This window comes from Microtus pennsylvanicus, chromosome 1 (genome assembly GCF_037038515.1).
Source record: "Microtus pennsylvanicus isolate mMicPen1 chromosome 1, mMicPen1.hap1, whole genome shotgun sequence".
Lineage (NCBI taxonomy): Eukaryota > Metazoa > Chordata > Mammalia > Rodentia > Cricetidae > Microtus > Microtus pennsylvanicus.
Window position 1 is genome coordinate 189,163,337 of NC_134579.1, and position 24,201 is coordinate 189,187,537.

Genomic DNA, 24,201 nt, shown 5'->3' on the forward strand with positions numbered 1-24,201 from the left:
CTTGCTGCAGGCAGGCTATTGAAACAAAGGAATTCCCGCCTGCCCGGCTGCCCTCTGGATTCGATCCTAGTGCCCAGACAGGCTGAGCTGGATGATGTTATGTGCCCAAAGACGGCAGGGAGGCAGAAGTGGGGAGGGTTCCGGATGCAAGCTGGGTGAGATAGGAAGAGAGAGGCAGTATGCAGGAGTATAGGCCCTGCAGGAAGTAGTTCCTTGTCCGGGGCTGCTGGTGCGGGTCAGAAACTCACTCACCCCAGAGATTTATCTCTTGGTGCCCAAATCAAATATCCGTGCTGGTTCCTGAATACATTTTAATTTGGCTCTTAATGTGTATATCTTTGAAAACTACAAATCTATAGACACTTTACAAGATAAGTGAAGGATCATCTGACTTACAAATCACATCGAATAAAGAATAACCATTCTGAATCTTTGATTTAAACAAATAACAACTTGTAAAGCTTTGGGGCTGTGGTCATTCTGCTGTGGGTTTGTTACCTTGAAAGCAGGTCACTGAACAGATGTTATTATTTGTGAAGTCATTTTTCTTTCCTCTGTAAACAATGGAGCAGGTGTTAGTTAATACACAAATATCTTGGTTTATTTTTCGAAACCTTGAAAATCATATTTTTATAAGTGCACATCTGGGACTCATGAACAGAAAACAATACATACTCCTCTGAAAAAGAGACAACCCATAATATTCTCTTTGCTTCATTTACAGTATATTACAAATATACTACTAACAGATTTAATGACTATATACTCAAAATTGAGGCTTAAAAAGTTGAACAAAAGCCAAGAATTACAACTTTAGAAAGACAAGAAAAGGGATACAGAGAACCAAGTAGCACTAACCAGTACTAAACACAGTGGAAAATTATTAGATCCAGGGTCATCTAGTTCCATCACAGATAGAAATGAATTTTACATTTCTTGACGAAAACAAAAAAGCTGCCTTTAAGTATCTGGTCAGAGATGAAACAAAATTTATGACACTACAAGATGAGATTGTAGCACTCAATCTCCCTGGTAATGTTCTTCTGTTAAACTCTTGTCAGTCCCCAAATGAATCAAGAAAGTACTCAGGAAACAAGTTGGTGGCTGAGGAATTCTCCCTCAAGATTCTGCCAGTGACAATCAATATGATGGCTTTTCAAAACCAAGGATAAAAGAAAGCATAAATCAAAGGGTTCATGGCTGAGTTGTAGTAAGCGATCCACACTAGGATTTCAAACACATATGTGGGAGTGATGAACCCTAGGAAGGCATCAATGATGGAGTCAATGAAGTATGGCAGCCAAGACAGGAGAAAGGCTGTCACTGCGATCCCCAGGGTTTTGGCTGCTTTCCTCCCTCCTGGCCACTCTGTCCTTGTAGCTGTCTGACGCCCTGGTAGTCTGGTCGCTCATTTTCTCAATCTTCTGAACCTGCTTCTTAGCAATGAGGAAGATCTTAGAGTAGACAGTTATCATTACGAGTGTGGGGATAAAAAATAATAGAAAATTGATGAAGACCCAGCTCTGATTCACTGCAATTTGACAGCCTCCCACACAGGTGAGGGCAGTCACTAGATCCTCCAGCCCAGTTTCATTTGCCCCTGTGTTAAGGAGGGAAAAGCTACATATGGTGGGCAGGAGCCAGGAGAAGGCGATGCACTTGCCAAAAGCAGATGCAGGACAGATTTCAGCCATCAGGATTTTTTTTTTTCTTTCTGTGAACATTCATGAGCTTCTCAACTTTCTGTTTTTCTGGTAAGCTAAACAGTATCTGTAGTGTTCATTACGAAATTCGATATACTCAATTAGCAGTGTGGTGAAAGCCGCTGGGCTCAGCCTCCGGACCACAGTGAAGCGCTCAGAGGTCCAGGACCCAACCTCGTGCTCATACAACCAGGGAAGGCTTTTAGCTTCCATCAGCAAGAGTGATCCTGACATTTTTGGCTTTCCATGCCAGGCTTATTTTGCCAAATCCGCTGTCTTTCATTTCTTCCATTTTCTTGCAAATGATAGAATTTTGTTCTTAATATTTGAACAGCACACCAGTGTGAATGAGCACAGTATTTTAGCACCTACCCATTTGTTAATAGACACCTTGGTAAATTCAATATCATGGCTTTTGAGGATAGAGCTGTAAAGAACATGGGAACCCAGGTGCCTCTTTTGTTTGTTGGTTTCATTTCCTCAGGCATACCCCTAGGCTCTGTATGGCCAGATCATACCTTAGTTCCATTCTTCAGTTTACTTTCAGTTTTTTTTTAATCACATATCTTTATTGGTCTGTTTGTTTCTTTTGGCGGGAGCCTGACTTGTGCATTTGCTGTGGTGTGTATGGGAGTCCGAGGCAACACTCAGGAATCAGTTCTCTCCTTCCACTGCACAGATCCCAGGCATCATTCTCAAGCTGTCTGGCTTGGTAAATGTGTTCAGTCAATGAGCTGCTCGCCAGCCCCATTCATTAGTTTTTAAAGAGATTTCTCACTGATTTCCATGACTCTTGTAGTCTATTTTCTCACCAAGCATTGATAAGGATCTCTTTTCTCTACAGTTTTTTTCTGCATTAGTTATTTTATTTTATTATTATTTTCTTTCTTTTTTGTACTAACCATTCTCCCTGGGTAACAGGTTTCTCATTGAGCTGTGGTTTGAATTACCCTGATGTTTCAGAATCTGCACTTTTCTTGGGTAATTATTAGCCATTTATATTTAATCTCCTGAGAAGCGTTGGTTTAGTTCACACATTGATTGACTGATTACTTGTTGTTTCATTTTCTTTCTTTCTTTCTTTCTTTCTTTCTTTCTTTCTTTCTTTCTTTCTTTCTTCCTCCCTTCCGTCCTTTCTCCCTTTAAGCCAAATGTGCCACAACATCTGGCTTAAACCATTTCTTTTAAAGATTTATTTCATTTTTAGTTTTGTGTGTTTCCCTTTGGGGTATCTGAAGGCTCAGAAAGGATGGCCTAATGAAGGAAGATATGAGACAAAGGAGATATCAAAATCAAAGTTACTATGTCTAATCAGCCAAATGAAGAGAAAATTCAATCAGTAAAATAAAAGAAAATAAAAATTGTGTGACGCAGGGTGAAATTTCTGACTGGGGCTGCACGTGATGAACAATTGCTTGTCTGCACTCCAACCCTACACAGGCAGCAAAGAATGAGAGCTTAATGGACCCAGAACAAAGATGGCTGAGATAGTTGGGGAAATAGCTACGAAAGAGACACACTGAGCTGAGTGGGGGTACTCATCAAAGATTCTTACATCTCTGTAGCATCTGCTCTTCCTGGAACCCACAAAAACTAAGCAGAAAATGGTGTTTTAATGGTCCACTTTCAAGTCGCAATTGAGAGCCTACTAAATTATATTAAAGCACCTGTCAAAAATGCTGCACCTATGCTTAGCTTGGCTCAAGAAAACCAAATCTTGAACAAAATATTAACATTACAAAATATAAACAGGTTTTGGGGTACTTGTCATAGAAATGGAAAGTAAGGAAATGAATAAGTTTTTGAGATTATGACATCCCTGAGATGTATAGTAAAAGCTATGGCATCTAAAATTCATAAAATTAAAACTAAACAATGCTCCTAAAATCCTAATCTGTAGGCAAAGTATCTCCAATAATAAAATGGAGAGTTCGCAATTAAGCAGAGAGTGAGACATTATTTGTCATTATGATTAGATGTGTTTGAATGTCCACATGTGTGCACGTGCATGTGGAAGTCTGTAGAGACACTGAGAGACTTCTCCAGTTGCTTGCTCCTTCTTTGAGGAACGTATCTCAGTTGAACCCATAGCTTTCCAATCTACCATTCTAGCTATCCCACTTGCTATGGGAATCAACTGTGTATTCCTTCTGAGCCCTGGAATTAGAGGTGGGCAGCCATATCTACCAGGCATTTATTAGGCTTCTGAGGATCCAAGCTCACACCCTGACATGTGTACTGCCAGCACTTTATATACTGGGCCACTCCTTGCCACGAATATCCACTCCTTCCACTTTCGATTAATACATTACATTTCCGAAGAATCCATTAAACTAAATGCAGGACACGGAGAAGAAATGTCTATTTGTTGTAAGAGCCTTTTGCTTCTTTCCCTGACCTCACTTTCCCAATCCAGAAATAGAATCCAGAAATATTAAAGCTAAACCTGAAGAACAACTAGGTGTTTCAAGATTCTGCACCATATTCCTCTAAGAGAGACCAGTGTCTGAAGGGAGAAAAAAAATCCTTTATGAAGGGATTTTTATACCTTTCAACATGAGGGCTTTTGATAAAATTTCTCACAAGGAGAAAAACGAGCTCTAATAAATGAACAAAGCTTCCAATTCTGTGCAAAATTCTGTTCTTAGCAGGTATCACATTCACCTACGTCATACCTAAAGGTCAGCTGCGACCAGCAAATTAGAAGGGGGAAAGTTTGGTTGTGGCATAAACAACATACTTACTAACAAGCTGCTACCTGCCTACCCTTACACCATGGGGATTCAGTCCTAGGGACACGCTGCACTTGGCATCATTAGGCGACTTTCCTGAGGGTTAAAAGTGCTTAGGGCATTGCCGTAGGCTAATCAAAAACAATGGAATTGCTAATAAAAGGTGGAATTGAAATGTATGCCACAGAATAGACTCATGCTTTGAGATGTGAGAATAGACTAAGCAGAGAAAATATTTAAAATAGACGTAAAAATAATGTAATAGGGAAGGTTGACTCTGAATTAGGAAGGAGATAATTTTAGAGAATGAAAATCTGAATTGATGTCAAAACCTGGTGCATATATGTGCAGGAAAAGAGAAACTGTGACATCTATAAGCTCTGCGTATTTTTCTGAGGATTTTTAAAATAGCATAAATGGCTACAGATGATGACAGTTTTGACTGGGATCAAGTCAGAATCATGAGTGAAGCTCCAGTCCCTCCCACAACTGTGCTGCTGTGCTATGAGAACCTGAACGGATCCTGTGTCAGGAACCCATACTCCCCAGGCCCTCGCCTCATCCTCTATGCAGTCTTTGGCTTTGGGGCTGTGCTGGCTGTGTGTGGAAACCTCCTGGTGATGATGTCAATCCTCCATTTCAGGCAGCTGCACTCCCCTGCCAACTTTCTGATAGCTTCCCTGGCCTGTGCTGACTTCTTGGTGGGATTGACCGTGATGCCCTTCAGCACAGTGAGGTCTGTGGAGAGCTGCTGGTACTTTGGGGACACTTACTGTAAATTTCATTCTTGTTTTGAAGGATCATTCTGTTATTCTTCCATCTTCCACTTGTGTTTCATCTCTGTGGACAGATATATTGCTGTCAGTGACCCCCTCACCTATCCCACCAGGTTCACGGCTTCTGTTTCGGGCAAGTGCATTGCCTTCTCCTGGCTCCTGTCTATCACCTATAGCTTTTCCCTCCTTTACACAGGGGCAAATGAAGCTGGGCTGGAGGATCTAGTGACTGCCCTCACCTGTGTGGGAGGCTGTCAAATTGCAGTGAATCAGAGCTGGGTCTTCATCAATTTTCTATTATTTTTTATCCCCACACTCGTAATGATAACTGTCTACTCTAAGATCTTCCTCATTGCTAAACAGCAGGCTCAGAAGATTGAGAGAATGAGCGACCAGACTGCCAAGGCGTCAGACAGCTACAAGGACAGAGTGGCCAGGAGGGAGAGGAAAGCAGCCAAAACCCTGGGAATTGCAGTGGCAGCCTTTCTCCTGTCTTGGCTGCCATACTTCATTGACTCCATCATTGATGCCTTCCTAGGGTTCATCACTCCCACGTATGTGTATGAAATCCTAGTGTGGATTGCTTACTACAACTCAGCCATGAACCCTTTGATTTATGCTTTCTTTTATCCTTGGTTTCGAAAAGCCATCAAACTGATTGTCACTGGCAGAATCTTGAGGGAGAATTCCTCAGCCACCAACTTGTTTCCTGAGTAGATTCTTGACTCATTTGGGGACTGACAAGAGTTTAACAGAAAAACATCATGGAAAAGTCGAATGCCCAGAAATGCTCCTGTAAAGTGATGAATTATACATCAGCTGATACCAGAACACATAAATTCAGCTACAATTGTTCCCTGATTAACGTAACGTTGAATTTTAGTTGTAAAGGTTTTAATAAGACAGAATCCCAAAAATGGGGGGCATTCTGGCACATTCTGGCTTTTATCATTGTGTTTTTGTTCTGTTTAGTTCTTAGTTTCCCTCTATTTCATGAATTAGTAAGCCTTTCCTTGTAGTACTCTTGAGAAAACTCTGTGTGTGTATGTGTGTGTGTGTATGTGTGTGTGTGGATATATGTAGATATATTCTATTTCTATCATATCTCTTTGTTTTTAATCAAATATATACCTATAATGTCTATATTCTAAACTATTGAATTTCTACATTCATGTTAGTTCAATCCCTGGGCATAACACATCTTCGTTCCTCAATGTTTTTAAAATAAAATGTAAACGCAAAAGAAGAATGTATGTATAAAATGAAAACAAAGATGCATGGTGTTATTCAGAATTGTGTCACAAAGTGCAGTCTCAGTTATGAAAATTATTATTAATGATGCTAGTTCAATTGCTGGAAATTATAAAGAAAACATCCATTCACATATCATCAACCTGGAAATAAGCATTCACATCCTCAGAGTCGAAGGACACGAGGTTACTCCTAAATATTCTCTACTTACCCACCAGACTAGCACACTCAAGCTCATTTGTTCACCCTCAGATTACCTGAGATAACAGACCATAAACTACACTCCTCGTGGATACTAATTTGCTATTTGGAAGAACAATGTGATCATGTCTGTGAATTGCATACCCCTTCTCTGGCTTATGTATTTGACAGCACCTTGGCAAGCTTTCTACATAGGAAAGTTTAAGGCTAATGCGATTCTGGGAGCTTTTTTCTGAGTAGCCCAGGCTTTAGGACCTGTCGATGGAGTGACATTCTGCATTCAAATGAGCCACACATATTTGCTTCCTTTCCCTGTTCATCTGCATGCCTCCAGCACGGACCTTCCACTCTGTATGGAATGGAAGGATTAGTCAATGGATTCTTGCTGAATAAACATGTTTTTCCTTTAAATTCAGGAATACTTTAATATCCTTCTTTTAAATCCAAAAGTAGTTAAGAATTAAAATGTGCATGCTCATATGCGCTCAGTGACTAGGATCCTTATACACTGAGGTAGCTGTTAGACACTGGTGCTCTGGTACTGCAGACTAACCTTCTGACATTTGAGTGGGAACCGTCATGGACATGAATTTCATAGACATGAACTTCCTGGACCTTGTAAATGTAGGGTGTTTATTGCTAATTCAAGGGTGGCATAAACATTAGCAAACCAAGACTTCTTCCCACATTCTTTTTCCTTATCAATCAACATGCCATTATGGCAAACCCAAAGTCTTAGACACAAAAGCCCATTTAAGATGATATGAAGCATCCTTTTCATATAGGATATGGTTATGATGTTGAGACTCGGTCTTGGAAAGGTGTATGGTATGTCAGACCTGCTTCTGCTGTTTCTGAACATTCACGAGGCCAAGAGTAGTCTTTCAGGAACAGCCAATGTTCCCCTCTGGTCACAGTACAACTTCTCCCCTCTAAGCATTTCCTTAGCTATCCTTATAAAATTGTACCAACCTGGTTCTGTGGATCCATGGCTATCTGTTCTCTCCTCTAATAAAATATATAAAATATTATAATTATATTTATTCTTTATTTGCTTATAAAATATTTATGGTGTTTCTATTATAATTATACCAAGTCTCTCTGAATTTTGAAAACATATCTATTTTTTAAAGTGTGTGTGTGTTGTGTCGGTCTGTGAGTGAGTGTGTGTGTGTGTGTGTGTGTGTGTGTGTGTGTGTGTGTGTGTGCACACGCATGGTGTATGCATGGGGTACACAGCTGCACGCACTCAGAAGGCAGGAAAGGGTATCCAGTGTTATCCTTTGTCTCTATCGGTGTTGTCTTGAGATGAGAGCTCTCACTGAACTAGAGGCTCACCATTTGGGTTGATCTTGCTGAGGTGCCTGTTCTTAGGGTTCACCTGTCATTGCTTCCCAACACTGGTGTTAAAGACATGCATGTCAATGTAAAAGGTCTTTTACATGGGTTCTGGAGGTTTGAGGTCAGGTCCTCAAGCTCTCAGAGCAAGTGCCCCTGTCTACTGGTTTTCTCCCTGGCCTGAAAACATTTCTTTATTTCCTTTGAATAGCCAGTATAATGAAGATGAATTTCTTCATTATTTGATCTCTTTTATAAGAAGTTTATGTGATTTTGTTATGCCCAGATCTGCGAAGTCCCCACAAAACCAACAAGGACACCTAGTCCCATATGTAAAAGCAAAGAGCCTTTATTCTATACAAGTTTGCAAACTCAGACTTTCTGTGTCCAACGTATTGGAGTGATCGAAGAGGCTCAAGCTCAATTAGAGTTGGTTTGTATAGTAGTAAAAGTGGGGGTGAGGGATTTCTAAGGTTCAGGACCCCTGATTGGCTGACATTTATCTAGGGGTGTCCTGGTGAATGTGTGCTGGTAGAAGATTCTATCTACAATGTCTAGAATGTTAGGAATTTCCTTTGGATGGTCTGTCCCTGGCTGGTGCCTGGGTAATTTCAGTTTGTGATCCTTTCTGCAACCAGGTATTGCCTCGGGGTAGACAACTGAGTCTCAGGCCTCTATCATGGCTAGCTAGGTCCTATGCTGGCAGGTGATAAAGTTTGGTAGTTAAGAACATCCTTTAGGTGATCTGTTCCTATGAAGCTTATCATGATTGGGTCCCACAATTTTATTTCATACTTATCTGTAATTAGTGCCTGTTTGTTTGGTGTCTTTACTCTGATAGACATGCTAATAATTTTATTAACATATATTTGTTCTGTCTATTCGAGATTCACTGTCATATTTCTGCATATCTACAGAGCATGTATTAACCAAATAAAACCTTTATCGTGATACAACCCCCAGAACCTAACCCAATCCCTAGTAAATTCTAATCTCCTTATTTTAGCTTCCACTAATGAAAAAGAATTCATGATGTTAATCCTTCTGTGTTGGTAGATACTTTTTGATGCTTGAGCATTTCTTTAATACAGATGAAGCTTTGTATAGAATTGATTGTCTTGTATTAACTCCATCCTTCTCTCTGAAGACTCTTCTTAGGCCATAGAATTTTTCTCTGGCTCCACTGAGAGGTGAGGAAAAGATAGCTCTTAGTCCTGGAGCCACCTCCTACTGTGTGTGCTAGACTATGTGATTCTTTTCTTTGGTTTTTCAATCGATTTGATTCCATATGCTTTCTCTCATCTACACACACTGGGGTGGGCATTCTGAGAAGATTTAAGAAATAATACCACTGAAACCATGTGCTCAAGTGGATTGACGGGTGATCTTCAGATGGTCTGTAACATTTCCACTGCCACAAATGCTAAAGATAGAAATGCTTAAACAGAAAAAGGCCAGAGCAATTTACTTTATAATTATCTGCTATTGTGAGTCCCCATGCAAGACTTTGGTACACTGACCCAGATTCTTTCTGTGTGTGCTCCAAGCTTCTTTGTGATACAGAAATTGAATGAACAGTGTGAAAAGAGGCATCCTAAGAGTGTATCCTTTCAGATCAAGGCCTGGCCTACCTCCTGCCACAAGGGTATCTTAGTGTGTGAACATCAAATCTGAATACTGACCCAGAAGTAAAGCTGTTACACTTTAAGGATGACTGCATCAGCAAATTGTTTATTTTTTATTGTGTGGTGATCAAACACATGATAAATTTAAGACTGGAATTTGAAACTGACTTCAGTAATATTATATGATAGTTCACTGTTTGATTTTAAAATTAAATGAGATATCCTGGCATGCAATCTGTCATTTTTTCAATATTCAGGAAATCCACAGTGAATGATCTCTGAGTCTTCAGAGCTAGTCTTCCCTCCTTCTAACTAGGAAGTGTGAACACATCTCTACTTATGGGACAGTTTGAACTTGATACATTATGGATACAAAATGTCATTACCATTACATCAATTCATAAGTGGAAGGTTGTTCCAGTCAATCTCCCCCCCCCCCGTTTTTATGACTTTATGGGAAGTTCATACAGCTTGATTCTCAACTTCTAAATTCAAAAGTCCACTCCAAAGTCCATTCTGTCATTATAACGTTAATGCATACTTACTAAACACTATTATTTTTCTGCCCTTATTTTTAGCCTCTTAGGGCCAATAATAGGAGAGGTAAAGTCTGTTCATTTGTTTTGTTTTTCATTCTTTCTTCCGCTCTCCCTTTTTTTTATACAGCCCCACTCACACCTCAGAATAGAAAAGAAATTAAAGATTTTTGAGAGTGGATCAATGATTCTCTTTGTGTCAAATAGTGTTCTTGGTGGGATCTGCCATCAATGTGGCAAACCTAGAGTTGGAGGTTGTGTCATTGGGTTCATGTGTGATTTCTCTGGAGAAAGTATGCTCACGATAGATCCCTGGGGTGGGTGGAACATTCCAACAGAGCTCCCCATGCTCTCATTTAGAGTCTGAACATGAAAAGAAACCATGTGGACTCGTGTGCTCGAGTTCATTCTGTCCATCACGCTTCTGAAGAATAAATGAAAAAAAGTGATTTAAGCCTCATTCTCTTTTAGGCTTCTTTATTCGGTGGCCTTGATGACCCACTTTTTACTCATTTTGAGGAAATTAAGTTGAAACTGAGCACACTCGTAGTAGGAAAAGTGGAATGATGGAGGGAGAAGCCTTACACTGCCACTCTCTAGAAGACAATGGTCCATAAGTTCCAAATAGCCTGATAAGGAGGAGCATCCAGGCTTGTCCCTTCCCCCAGCTTCCTCATTTAACAGTATGTCAACTGTGCATGATACATTCTGCAAGGTCTCAGGAGTAAATATGAAAGGTCCAAAGGAACATAATCATACCCCCAAAAGCAAGGCGGTGGAGTGCCTATGGCAGAGCTTCCTGGACAGTGAATGCTTGTGCCATGAGGCCAGTGTGATTTAGCTGAAAGGTAGAAGCCCAGCTGACTTCATACAAGATTCCTTGGTTTCTTTTCCCGTATCTTTTCACTACTTTGATGGAGGGGGGTACTTTTAAAATGTTCTTGATTTGCTTGAGACCTGTATTAAGAGCATAGTCGTCGCATACATCACCATGGATGAAGACCAAGCAGGGAAGAGTTTGTTCTCCAATTAAAGCCCATCGATTTGAAGATATCTATGGAGAAACCTGAAAGATACCTGAATAAGAGTATTGATTTCATTGATTTGTGAGCAGGCAGCCAATAGGATAAGTAAGAAATATCTCTCATTCTCTCTAATGTACGTGTGTGTGTGTGTGTATGTGTGTGTGTGTGTGTGTGTGTGTGTGTGTGTATGCTGTTGGTTGTGGTGGTGTATACTTTAACCACAGCACTCAGTGGATATGGACAAGTCTCTGTGAGTTTGAAGCCAGCTTAGACTGTGTAGTGAGTTCCAGCATATTCAGGGCAAACATAGTAAGGACGGGGCAGGGAAGGATGACACATTTTAGATAATATGTATATAATCACATAACTGAGTTTTATGCGTTTTTCAAACACTATAAAATGAAAAGAAGTCATAAACATTGCTTCTAGTATAGACATTTTATGCTTAGAAATAATGTTGTGGCTAAATTATAATTAAAATTTTTGCCAAATGTGGTAGCCCACACCTTCCCAGCACCTGGCAGGTATAGCCTGTGGATCTCTGTGAGCTCTAGGTCAGTCAGGAATACTCAGAGACCCCGTTTTTTAAAAAATTCTTTTTATTTATTTATTTTTGTGTAGGAAGAATTCTTTTTTTTTTTTATTCTTTGCCTAAAACCAGGCCCTTTGAGGGAAGACATACTCAAGTAAGTGTGGGCTGAAGTCCTAAAATTGAAGCTTTTAGTGCTCAGAGTGACTAGACAAGCTTGTGTGACCCCTGAGATCTGCCTAGCAGGTGAAAAAGGAAACACTCGCTAAACTGAACTTGAAGAAAAAAAAATGATTTCTCACACTTTCTCACTCTCCTCCACGTACCCGCAAGCAGTTAACACACACTTAGAGAAACACTCGTCAACCCTTGGTGGTGATGGAGAGAATCAAGCTGATTCAGTAATGCACTAACATATTGAGCTTCTGAGACCATTAGCAGACAAGCTGGCTGCACGTACTCAATGCCCAGTGCTCTTCAGTTACAGAGTAAACTTCAGCCTGCCTGGTGTTTGGTTACCTGAGCCTCTAATCCGCAGAGACGAGAATAAAACACCATGTCTCATTAACACTCCTCTGACTTGGTACCCTGCATGACCACAGGCCATCGTAATCACATCCTTCTCTTACTTCGGTCATAATGAGGAAGAGTTCACACATTCAGTCACTGGGGGATGCTCTCGTTAGGGATGTCTTGGAGGACCAAACTAAAGATCAGGTGCAGAAATGAAAAGGAAAACTTCATCTGATGTAAGAACCAAAAGTTAGCCTTAGCATCCTTTCTAGGGCATTAGAGTCATAAACCCATGAGAATCAGGACTTCCTAACATTGCCCAACTATTTACTAAAGACGGTTTGGGGAGGACAACATTAGAAAAACTCATATTAGTGCAAGAATTTTATAAGACTTGGGACAAGCCTCCAACTACATCCCACCTCAGTACTGGGAGAAGTGCTGCTTACTGAGTTAGTAAACATGAATGCACAAGTTATCCTAGATTCCTCTATTGACCTTAGATTACATTAAAAAAGAATAGAATATCTAGAATCGTACAAGTACTGGAGCAGGTCTTTGCAAGCCCTGTTTTAGCATCCCTGGGCCTGGATCTGCCTGTCCTTATGCTTCTCATATCGTACGCATTGTCTTTTCCCTTCTGGTGCGATCCTTACATGCCCAGCTTTCCACGTACGTTTCAGTGTTGTTTCATCTTCAAGACCTCAGTTTTTCTGATCGTAGAAATGGCATGCATTTTTATTACTTTATACCCAGACATCCACTATGTTTTTAATTGATGAATTAATTAATATAAATCTCAGAATGATGGAGGATATATAAAGTTCTTTCTCTTCCCAATGGCAAAGATGCCAATGGAAAGGCTTTTATTTACTAGAACACAAATTTTAATGGGAAGAAGGGATCAGTTTGCCTCATGAGGATATATGACAATGTTTAGAGACATTCGCAACCAGGGGTTAAGAGTGGCTATGAGGACTGCAAGGGGTGCACCCACACACTGAGACAATGGGGATGTTCTACTGGGAACTCACCAAGGCCGGCTGGCCTGAGTCTGGAAAAGCCTGGGATAAAACCGGACTCTGAACATAGCGGACAATGAGGACTACTGAGAACTCAAGAACAATGGCAATGGGTTTTTGATCCTACTGCACGTACTGGCTTTGTGGGAGCCTAGGCAGTTTGGATGCTCAACTTACTAGACCTGGATGGAGGTGGGGGTTCCTTGGACTTCCCACAGGACAGGGAACCCTGATTGCTTTTCGGGCTGGGGGGAGACTTAAGTGGGGGAGGGGGAGGGAAATGGGAGGCGGTGGCGGGGAAGAGACAGAAAACTTTAATAAATAAATTAATTAAAAAGAAAAAAAATCATACATCAGTTCAAAAAAAAAAAAAGAGTGGCTATGACTGGTTGTGCACTTGGTGCCACACAACGTATAGAATTGTTTATAAAGTCTATAGAACATAAATGAGGAAAACATGGCATAAAAAATTGAAATTATTTTATAAAATCAGACATTAAGAAGATGTTAGGAGGAACAGGAAAGATATCTGAGTAAGAGTATGGATTTTCAATAATCCATCTGTGATCAGGTAGCTAGCAGGATGAATAAGAAATAACCCTCACTCTTTATAATGTACCATACAAGCTTATAAATGCCTGTATGTCTCCATTCCTCTACTGCTAGAGACTTGAACTCCTTGTCAGGAAGGCTGGAAAATGTTTTCCCTTAGCCCGCAGTGCTCTGCCATGCTGGAGACTATGAACACAAAACCTGTTTCCAAGTTCTCACGCCCTGTCCATTGTTCTTTGTAAAAGGAAATCTCCCCAGGAACATGGGCAGAACGGGCAGGAACCACACAGGACAGCACAGCCAAAATGCTCATTGCAGGTCTATTGAATGTGTGGAGAGACTGCGGACAGATCCTGGGTAGCAATGGCTTGAGCACAGAATTCATCTTCTCAGTTGTCGCTGAGAAAAGCCGCTGCATCTAAGTGCTATACAATTTTGTTTTTTAAGGCCTTCGTATAATATATCTCTCTTCAGTGTTATTATTTCCCCACAGCTTGTTATCTCGCTGCTTGGTAGCCATGGTAGATGCATAAATGACTCTTATCAGACTATAAAGAGCCAAGTTGACCTTTAAACCTTGTGGCCCCATCCTATCTTTTTTAAACCCGAGGAACGTGACTAAGTCATGACTGAGAAGGAGGTCATGGTTCAAGTCTGCAAACAAAGGAAAAAGAATTATTTGGCCTAACATACATAATAGTAATTAGTGTCAAAAAGACTTGTTTTGTAGACCAACTTTGCTAATAATCACTGTTGAATATAATCTTATTGGTTCACACCTTGCCCTATTGGGATTCCTTCAAGGGATTTTCCCATTGGGGGTGTCTATTTAGCTTTAGGCGGTAGTTTAAGACGTGAACATAGAAGTAAATCTATAGGTGATCCACCGGTTCCACAGCTGCATCCACTGTTATGACTGCTGCCAGAGAAACACTAGAGGTAAAAAATAAAACATAAAAACATGTTTAGGAATCAAAGAAAATGTAGCCAATTAAGAAAAAGGATCGTTTGTTAATTGAAATTCAGCTTTAATAATTTCCGACCATATCAAACTTACTGGATTTTATTTTGTTCCAAAGAATGTTTAATGTTGCCAGGAGGATTAAGAATGAAAAATGATATTAGACTTAGCATCTCATAATAGCCTCTGGAGTCCTACTGGACTGATGTGTACTTCTTTTACCTCTACAGTAGTAAAATCAGAATTCCTGAGTCTTGAGAATCGAATAAAGACCTGCTGCCCATGCAGACAGCAGCAGCATGGATAGTAACTCATCTCAGCCAGCAGTCCTACAGCTCTGCTATGAGAACGTAAATGGGTCCTGTGTAAAAACTCCCTATTCGCCTGGGCCGCGGGTCATCCTCTATGCAGTCTTTGGCATTGGGGCTGTGCTGGCAGTGTTTGGAAACCTCCTGGTGATAATCTCCATCCTCCATTTCAAGCAGCTGCACTCACCTACCAATTTCCTCATTGCCTCTCTGGCCTGCGCTGACTTCTGGGTGGGCGTCTCTGTGATGCCCTTCAGCATGGTCAGGTCTGTCGAGAGCTGCTGGTATTTTGGGAGAAGCTTCTGCACTTTCCACACCTGCTGTGATGTGGCATTTTGTTACGCTTCTCTCTTCCACCTGTGCTTCATCTCCATCGACAGGTACATCGCTGTCACTGACCCTCTGGTCTATCCTACCAAGTTCACTGTGTCTGTGTCAGGAATTTGCATCAGCATCTCCTGGATTCTGCCCCTGGTGTACAGTGGTGCTGTGTTCTACACAGGGGTCTACGACGATGGCCTGGAAGAATTATCCAATGCCCTCAACTGTGTAGGAGGGTGTCAGGTAGTTGTGAATCAGAACTGGGTGCTAATAGATTTTCTTTCCTTTTTTATACCAACTCTCGTTATGATAATTCTGTACGGTAATATTTTCCTGGTAGCTAGGCAACAGGCTAAAAAGATAGAAAATATTGGTAGCAAAACAGAATCATCCTCAGAAAATTACAAAGCCAGAGTGGCGAAGAGAGAGAGAAAAGCAGCCAAAACACTGGGAATCACCGTGATAGCATTCATGATCTCGTGGTTGCCATATAGCATTGACTCATTAATCGATGCTTTTATGGGATTCATCACCCCTGCCTACATTTATGAGATTTGTGTTTGGTGTGCTTATTACAACTCAGCCATGAATCCTTTGATCTATGCTTTATTTTATCCATGGTTTAAGAAAGCTATTAAGGTTATTATGAGTGGCCAGGTGTTCAGGAACAGCTCAGCGACTATGAACTTGTTCTCTGAGCAAATATAAGCAAAGGCACAGAGAAACTCACAGGTACCTTTAATTTCCTAATGAATTGAGTCTTTAAAGAGTCTAGGAAGACCCTTAATGGGAAAGAATAGCGGCTATTCACACTAGACAGGATGAGTTAGCATTTTCTAGTCTTGGTAGGATGTGCACCTTGCTGCCATTTCTCTGAAAATATTAACTGGACCAATAAATGTTAAATTTTTATTAGCTTCCTATTTTAGAGGTGAGCTTACAACACTCCTTGCATTTAATTCCCTCCATCCACTCTTCCTTTTAATCCATGATTTTCCCTTGATCCAGGTATATTCTCTGAAAGCATCGAAGATTCCCTCTGATGCTTTCCCCTTTTCTTTACAAAGCTTCCAGGCTGACCCTAGCCTGCTAAACATTTCATTTCATGTATGTATAGGCTTCCCCCAGTTCCTGCTTTCCTTGGCTCTTTCAAATACAACTTAAAAAGGGGGAATCATTGGCCAATATAATTGACTCAGTCTTATGAGAGATGACAGAATAGAGGGGAGTGATCTGCAATGGCATCTCCTTTATTAGGCTGTAGTGACTGCCAGCCAAGTTATTGTCCTCATATCCCATGATTTCCTCTCCTAAAATAAGAGACAGAGCCACTAGACCTCCTGGAGGGGAGGCGCTGTGATTATGTGGCTGCTTTTTTGGCTGGAAGTTGGATACGTGTGACATATGGAACCCTGTGTCACACTGGTCTGCATAGGTGCATGGATTATGATTTGTTCATTAATGTACCTTTTTTTGTTTTTTAACCAAACATGAACTTCATGCCTGCACCATAGTGAAATCTGTGCTGAATGCCCTGAAACAGGTAATAGCATTCCCACTTTTGTTAGCCATGTCTCTGGTAAGAAGCAATGTTGCTCTTTGCAACTATGTTCTAAATAAATAAGCTCAAATTCTTTTCTCTGAATCAATAAATAAAATAAGGTAAAATAAAATAAATAAAAATTTAACAGTCTACAGAACAGGAGAAAAATCATTGCTAGCTCTCCACTCTGACACAGGACTAAAACCTAGACTATATAAAGAAACAAATAACCTAAATACTAAAAAACAAAACAAAACAGACCAACCAGCCAAGAAATAGGCTAATGAAATAGACAGATGATTCTCAAGAGATGAAGTGAAATTGGTCAATAAATACATGAAAAATTAGTTCAGCATCCTTAACCATCTGTGAAATTCAAGTTTAAGCTACGTTGAGGTTCATTCTGTCTTATTTCATCCAGAGTTATGAAAACTAAGAACATAAACAGCATCAGTTGCTGGTGAGGATGTGGAGAAAGGGGAACCCTTTACACAATGCTTCAAGAATACTAACTACTCTAGCCATACTGGAAATTAGAGTGGCGGTTTCTCAAGAAGGGGAGAGAGAGGGCAGACTTCCCATGGCCATCTAGGCCTTCTAGGCCTCCCATGTCATGTCTAGGTGCACGCCTGAAGCACTTTGAATCAGAACACACAATGATATTGCACATCCATGTTATTGAGGCTTTGTTTGCAATCGCCAAGTCATCGACTCAGCCTCTGCCAACAAATGAATGGACAAAGACAACTTTTACATATGCCCAGTGGAGTTTCATTTCACCATAAGGAAGAATCTAATTGGATCATCTGAAGAAAAACGGATGCAACTAAAGACCTTCATGTTAAGGGAAACAACTAACTCAGACTCAGAAAGACAGATATCATATATTTTATCTCATTTGTGGATTCTAGATTTTACATAGACATAGAGCATCATACGCACATATGCATTTATAATACACACTTAACTACATATATATGATGTGAAAATAGAAATGAGTTTAGAGTGTTAATGGAAAGAGGGTAAAGGGAAGGGTGTGAGGAGATGAATATGGTTAAAATACATGATCTGTTTGAATGAAATGTCTTTACGAAGCTATTATGGTATATAACAAATATTTAATGAGAAATTAAATAATAAATTAAAAACAAGAAGAAATTTAAGACAAATAAGAAGAAATATCACATAAGAATAAATCCTACACTTAAGCGAACATGTAAGTTTATCCTGTCAATGATTTTTAAAATAATTTTTAGATCATACTCACATTGAACATATGTATCCGCTCCCTTCACAAAGCATACATAATGTATTCATGATATTTGGTTCTGGAGTTTTCCCAAAGCCCTGAGACCAGCTACAGGTCTAGGATACAATGACCCCAGTCAGGAACAGGTTCTACATTGCTTAAGTAAAAAACTAGTACCTCTAGAGCCTAGCATAGAAAGGTTTCTTTCTGGCTCGCAGGAAGCCCTGTGATGATGCAGCGCTATCCTGGGCAGCTGCCTCACACCTGGGACTGTGGGTTGCTTGAATTTCATGACTCTTTCTTTTAATGAGAAGCTTCCTTCTTGCTTCAGCCTGAAAAGGCCATGCTGGTGTCTTTTGTCAGAAGCCAAACGGACTGCTCCACCTAGTGGCCAGGGATGAGCAAGCGGAGACACCCCTCCCCCCCTTGCTTTATGGAATAAATGGCAGGTGACAGTGTGAAGGTGTATCACTTAGAATTTTGAGAATAACAGAGACTGAGGTAAAGCACATTAGCTGTTATTTAAATAACAATGTCATCGAAATATGGTGACTGTGGCCTTAGGTTTGGTGACTCAAGCATGCTCAAGTCAAGATGATCAGATTCTTTGTGTTTCCAGAATGACTCCTGTCAAATCATATTTGTTCCTAGGTACAGGGGGCTGTACCTAAGTCCCATAATGTTTAGAATCAAATTCTAACCTATTGCTAAGGCATGAAGCTCACGTAGTCTAGCTCATGTCAAAATCTCTAACCACATTTTTCCCAGTTTTCCTAGTCATGCATCCCCTCCCACTCCTCCTTATCGCTCCCTTCCTTGGGAAGTCCTAGGACCTTGGCACAGGCCATCGGTCTGATAAAAAAAAGATAAAAATGATTCAAGTTCTGTTATAACCTGGGAAAGGTAAAAGTGGGTTAGATGGTAGGAAAGAGTTAAAGCTGAGCCTATGGTAGCCTTGCCTGAGGATCAAAGATGCACAGTCTCTGGAAATTTTATTTGCTCTTTACAACAAGGAACCATATCTAAGTTGCCTTGACAAATAGAGAAGTAATGGTGTTTGTTCTGAACTGATATATCCAGAACACATCTCCTGCACCTAAGGCTCAAGGATCATGGCAGAAGACGGGTCAGAAAGATTGTAAGAGCCAGAGGCACAGAATGTTTGCTGTGAGATTGTGTCTAGTAGAAAGGACAGAGAAACTACACCCATCAGCTGTCATCAACATGGCTGCCTAGCTAACAAGGACAATACCAAAAGACATGCTGCCATGGAAGGGGAAATGTCAGGGGGGCCTCAACCATAGACAAAGAACTACAGGCAATTATGGGACATGGATAGCAAGAGAAATAGTCTTCCAGGAAAGAGGCCCCCAGTTGGTTATCCAATACACAGTGGTCAGTTCTGAAACCATATACATGCATGTAACAAGAGTACATGGATTGCACAGGCTATATGTGTGTGTGTGTATGTGTTCATATGAGTTATGTATAGACAGGCAGACAGATAGACTTGAGAGTAAGTGAGAGGGAGGAAAGGGAAGAAAGGAAACGACCTAATAATTTATCTTCAAAAAAGTATTAATCCCCTCCCCAAAACATAGAAAAATAGACACATGAACTGTATCAAAATGACTATCCTGATCTTGTTGTTTCTGATTCTGTAAACATGCCAGCTTACTTTTAAAAATTGGAAAAATAAAAGTTCTGCTAGAAGACTGTAACCAACTACACTACAAGGTAAAGCCCAGTACTCAGGAAAAATGTCAAATAATGATGTTATATCACCAAGAAAACTATGATACAAAGAATCGGGGTCCTAGTGCTTAGAGCATTAACTAGGATCAGAACATCAGCTAACAGTAAAGGTGAGTTCTCTGTCAAGTGTAATCCATGTCTTGGGATCTGTTTCTGTAATATATCTATTATTCATCTACCCATCTACTAACTATAGATACCAATGTACAAAGTTTCTGTACATCACTCATTCCTCCCACTTTTGCCAGACAGGTTCTGGTCATTCTTAGAATCTCTGCTTTGGTATTTTTTTCTCTCAAGAAAGTCACTGTGGAGGCCAACATTGACAACTCTCTCCAATTCACTATTTTCATTTTTTTTCTTCAACCTCTTAATTGTATTTATCAAAATGGGTCACAATCTTATTTTCCTGCTTCTTACTAATGTTATACCTGTTTGTCTCTGATTGAGATATATAAGATACTTTAGAACTTGTCGACTAGTCCACTTAATGGGATTTAGAATCACCTAGGAGACAACCTCTGGGTATGTCTTAGGGAGTTTACCAAAAGGATTAACTGAGGTGGAAAAAATCCAGCCTTAAAGTGTATAGCCCCTTCCAGCAGGTAGCTCAGATATGAAGGAGTTGGTGGAGAAACCCTGCTTCTACATCTTAGATGAATGTGTCTAAAGACATTTCTGATACCCTCTGTTGACATCAGACCCCAGTTTCTTCATCCTTCCAATGTGGATCATCTGTGGATCTCCAATCCTTCAGTGCTAGGTTGGAACTGCTAAGGCATCCTACCTTGCTGAGCAATTAATTACTGGGTTCTTAGCCTCTCTGGCATGCAAATAACTTTTATTAGACTATTTAATCCTTATCATGTAAATCAATCTAATACATTCTCTCTATCTATCTATCTATCTATCTATCTATCTATCTATCTATCTCTCTTTGTCTCTCTTATCCCTCTCCCTCTCTCTTCATATATATGTATATATAATACTGTAAATCAATAAAAGTCATAGAAAGTTATTTCAAAAGACTTATTTGTCTGTAAAAATGCTTTCCAAAGAATTAAAGATGAAAAGACTGAGATTTGAACCATCTGTGTCTTTGTTTTCATTATAGGTAAACATGTCATGTGGCAGCCAATTAATCATTTTCAGTGGAATCTCTAAGATGGTTACTATCTTGTACTTCTAAAGGGGAGCACTGAAGTCTAGACAGTAAAATTCACATGATCTAGACTTTAGGGACAACTGGGACTTGGACCCAGGTCTATCAGATACAGAGAATGTACTCTTCACTCACTTCATGGCCCTCCACAGCAGCCATCAGTGATAGAAACCATGATAACTAAACCTTGGGAACAAAAAGAACACCAGACTCTAAATCCTGGGGCCTTGCTGTGTGCCCATAGTGGAAGTTCTGGTATAGGCTGACTATGGGGAGCTCATCTTGATGACAATTCAAATTACAGGGATGATTTTCAAGTCTACTTTGTGACTAAAATGTACAGCCCTGATCATCAAGGTTAAACTTTTAAGAAACAAAAACAGTATGAGAAGAAATGTTGAGCCCAAGCTTATCAGGAAGGGACACTGGTGACATGCTCCAGATTGTCAGAGCAAAGGACACTGGTGACATGCTCCAAGAACGCAAGGAATTCATTAGACTAAAGCAGCCTGAGTTAGCGGAGTATAATACAGTGACAGATGGACTTTACCATACTCACCACATAGTTGAATAACAACAATCTGTTCCATTGACTACACTTGAAATTCAATTCAAACATTGTTGGAAGGATGCTGCTAGTTAGTCCTGGCCACTTAGCCCCAAAATAATCACTCAGAAACTGTAGTAATTAAATCACTGCTTGGACCATTAACTCTAGCTTCTTATTGGCTAACTCTTACATCTTAATTTAACCCATTTCCATTAATCTATGTATCACCAGGTGGCTGTGGCTAACCTGGTAAAGTACTGGCATCTGTTTCCAGTGGGGCTACATGGCATCTCTCTGACTCTGCCCACCTTTTCCCCAGCATTCAGCTTAGTTTTCCCCACCAAGCTCTGTTTTCCTATAGCTCTGCTACAGGCCCAAAGCAGTTTCTTTATTTATCAATGGTAATCACAACATACAGAGGGAAATCCCACATCAAACCATTGTTTTCATCTACCCTTTTGTGTCCAAAGTAGAAACTAGCAGGCAAGCACTTCCTGAGTCTCCCCATTACTGTTTTCTGTAGGTCCGAAGGAGCTTGTGTCTGCAGCCATGCCACCACTGCCTGAACCTCTGTCACCATCTTTACTATTACCTGCCCCATTCTCCTGTCCTTTCCATGTTCAAACTGCATTGTTTCATACTGTGCAGACTCCAGCCAGTTAGGGCAGCTCATTTATCCAAACATGGATCATTTGCCTTTGAATTTTTATCAAAAAATTACTAAATCAAAGTACTAAATGTAGCAAGGTCCTTGCAAGCTTACATGTTGAATTGAATGTAAAGTCTAGGGCTTTCTACAAGCCCACTGCCTTCTATACCTGACCCTTCTAGATACTCCTGAGTCTAGTTCTTCCAAGCAGGCCAAACCTACTATGCATCTATGATCTCTGGTGAATACTTGGTCTTCTTAGAGCAAATTATGTGAGTGTTTCTTCCTTTGATGATGCCTAGGGTCATCTTTTCTCTTCTCTTCTTGTTTGTTTATGTTATGTGAATGCTGTGGGACGGTGGTAGCCCTGTCTCAGGTGAAGATATGTCTCATTGTTCCTTCTTGTGTCTTCTATATCTGAGGCCTTGGGGGAAGAAACAGCTTTTGTTGGGACCATCTGTTCTGATGGTGGAAGAGAGAAGTGTATCTCAACCATGTATTATTCTTTAAGTTCTTGTTTGAGGATAGCAAGTGCAATGACCCATAAGGCTTTGATCAAGATAAATCAGACAGCCAAGCCCAACATGGATGAATCTGAGGCATTTACTCAGAGAGTGCGTGAAAGAACCATGAGAAAGGAAAGTGCAATAGAGGTAAAGAGTGTAAAAGAGGTCAATCTATAGTCAATCTATAGAATGTCCCACCTATGAGATTCACTGGGATAAGAATGGCCTAGAGATTGAGGGAGTGACCAACCAAGGACTGGTCTAGTCTAAGATCCATGCCACAAGAGTGAGCCTTCCCTTGATACTACCTGGAGCATCAGGACCCACTGGCTCTATGACCCAGAAACCTAGGATATAACCAAATACGACTAATGATATTATGCTATACTCATAAATTGGTGTTTAGCCTAATTGTCATCAGAGGGGCTTCATCTAGCAACTGATGGAAACAGAGACAGAGAGTCTCAGCCAGAAATTAGTCTGAATTTGGGGAATCCTGCTGAAGAGGTGTAGGAAAGGTTGTAGGAATCAGAGGAGTCAAGGACATCACAAGAAAACTCACAAAATCAACTAACCTGGACACACAGGGCCTCACAGAGGCTGAACCAACAACCAGGGAGCATGCATGGGACTGACCTAGGCCCTCTGCATATATGTTACAGTTGTATAGCTTGGTCTTCTTGTGGGCCTCTCAATAGTAAGAGCAGTGGCTGTCTCTGACTCTTTTACTGGCTTTTGAGACCCTATTTCTCATACTGGGACACCTTGCCTGTTGAGGAACAACCTCAACAAAAAAACACTTCCTACCAGGGTAGAGCCATGGGAAAATAAAGACACAAACTACAAGACAGTATCAGGAAGGAATTTTAGGGGTTATTCAGATCCTGAAATCACCCACGTTAATTTTTCCACAGTTTTTGTTGGAAACATAAATTGAGGGAGAAGGTAACAAAGGCTTCACTAATATGACATTGCAAGACTTCCCATTATCAGCATTCTATTGCCTGAGCAACAGGAAAACTCAAGTCAGGCACACAAGTCACATAGGCAGAAAACACCTCCTCCCCAGGTGGCCTCATAGTTACAATCAAAGGAGCAAAAGTACGTTGGTGTTTCCTGACCACCTGCAAGGATGGTTAGTTATCTGAGTTTTCTTAACTGCAAAAAGGGGCCAGACTGCCACCTCCTGAGCTAAAAGGTGTGATTAAGCCTTGTTATTCCCCAAACTCTCTGACCATTAGACAATGGTGAGAGAAATGGGCCTACATTTCTCAACTCCTACACTTGCCCAACCTAAGCACATGGTGGGTGCTTAGTTTTACTGTAACTTGCAACGCCATGTTTGGTTGATATCTATGGGAGACCTATCCTTATCTGAACAAAAATGGTGGAGG

At 40.5% G+C, this 24,201-nt stretch overlaps 2 protein-coding genes and 1 pseudogene across 2 annotated transcripts; 2 read left to right on the forward strand and 1 right to left on the reverse strand.

The window, feature by feature from the left end:
- Positions 1-1,057: 1,057 nt before the first annotated feature.
- On the reverse strand, positions 1,058-1,694 carry LOC142832192 (trace amine-associated receptor 7a-like; annotated as a pseudogene).
- Positions 1,695-4,851: 3,157 nt separating this feature from the next.
- On the forward strand, positions 4,852-5,928 carry LOC142842548 (trace amine-associated receptor 7a). Its single transcript, XM_075959269.1, has one exon. It carries the CDS (start codon positions 4,852-4,854, stop codon positions 5,926-5,928), a length of 1,077 nt encoding a protein of 358 aa, XP_075815384.1.
- Positions 5,929-15,063: 9,135 nt separating this feature from the next.
- LOC142842549 (trace amine-associated receptor 6) lies at positions 15,064-16,101 on the forward strand. The gene has a single exon (XM_075959270.1). It carries the CDS (start codon positions 15,064-15,066, stop codon positions 16,099-16,101), a length of 1,038 nt encoding a protein of 345 aa, XP_075815385.1.
- Positions 16,102-24,201: the final 8,100 nt, after the last annotated feature.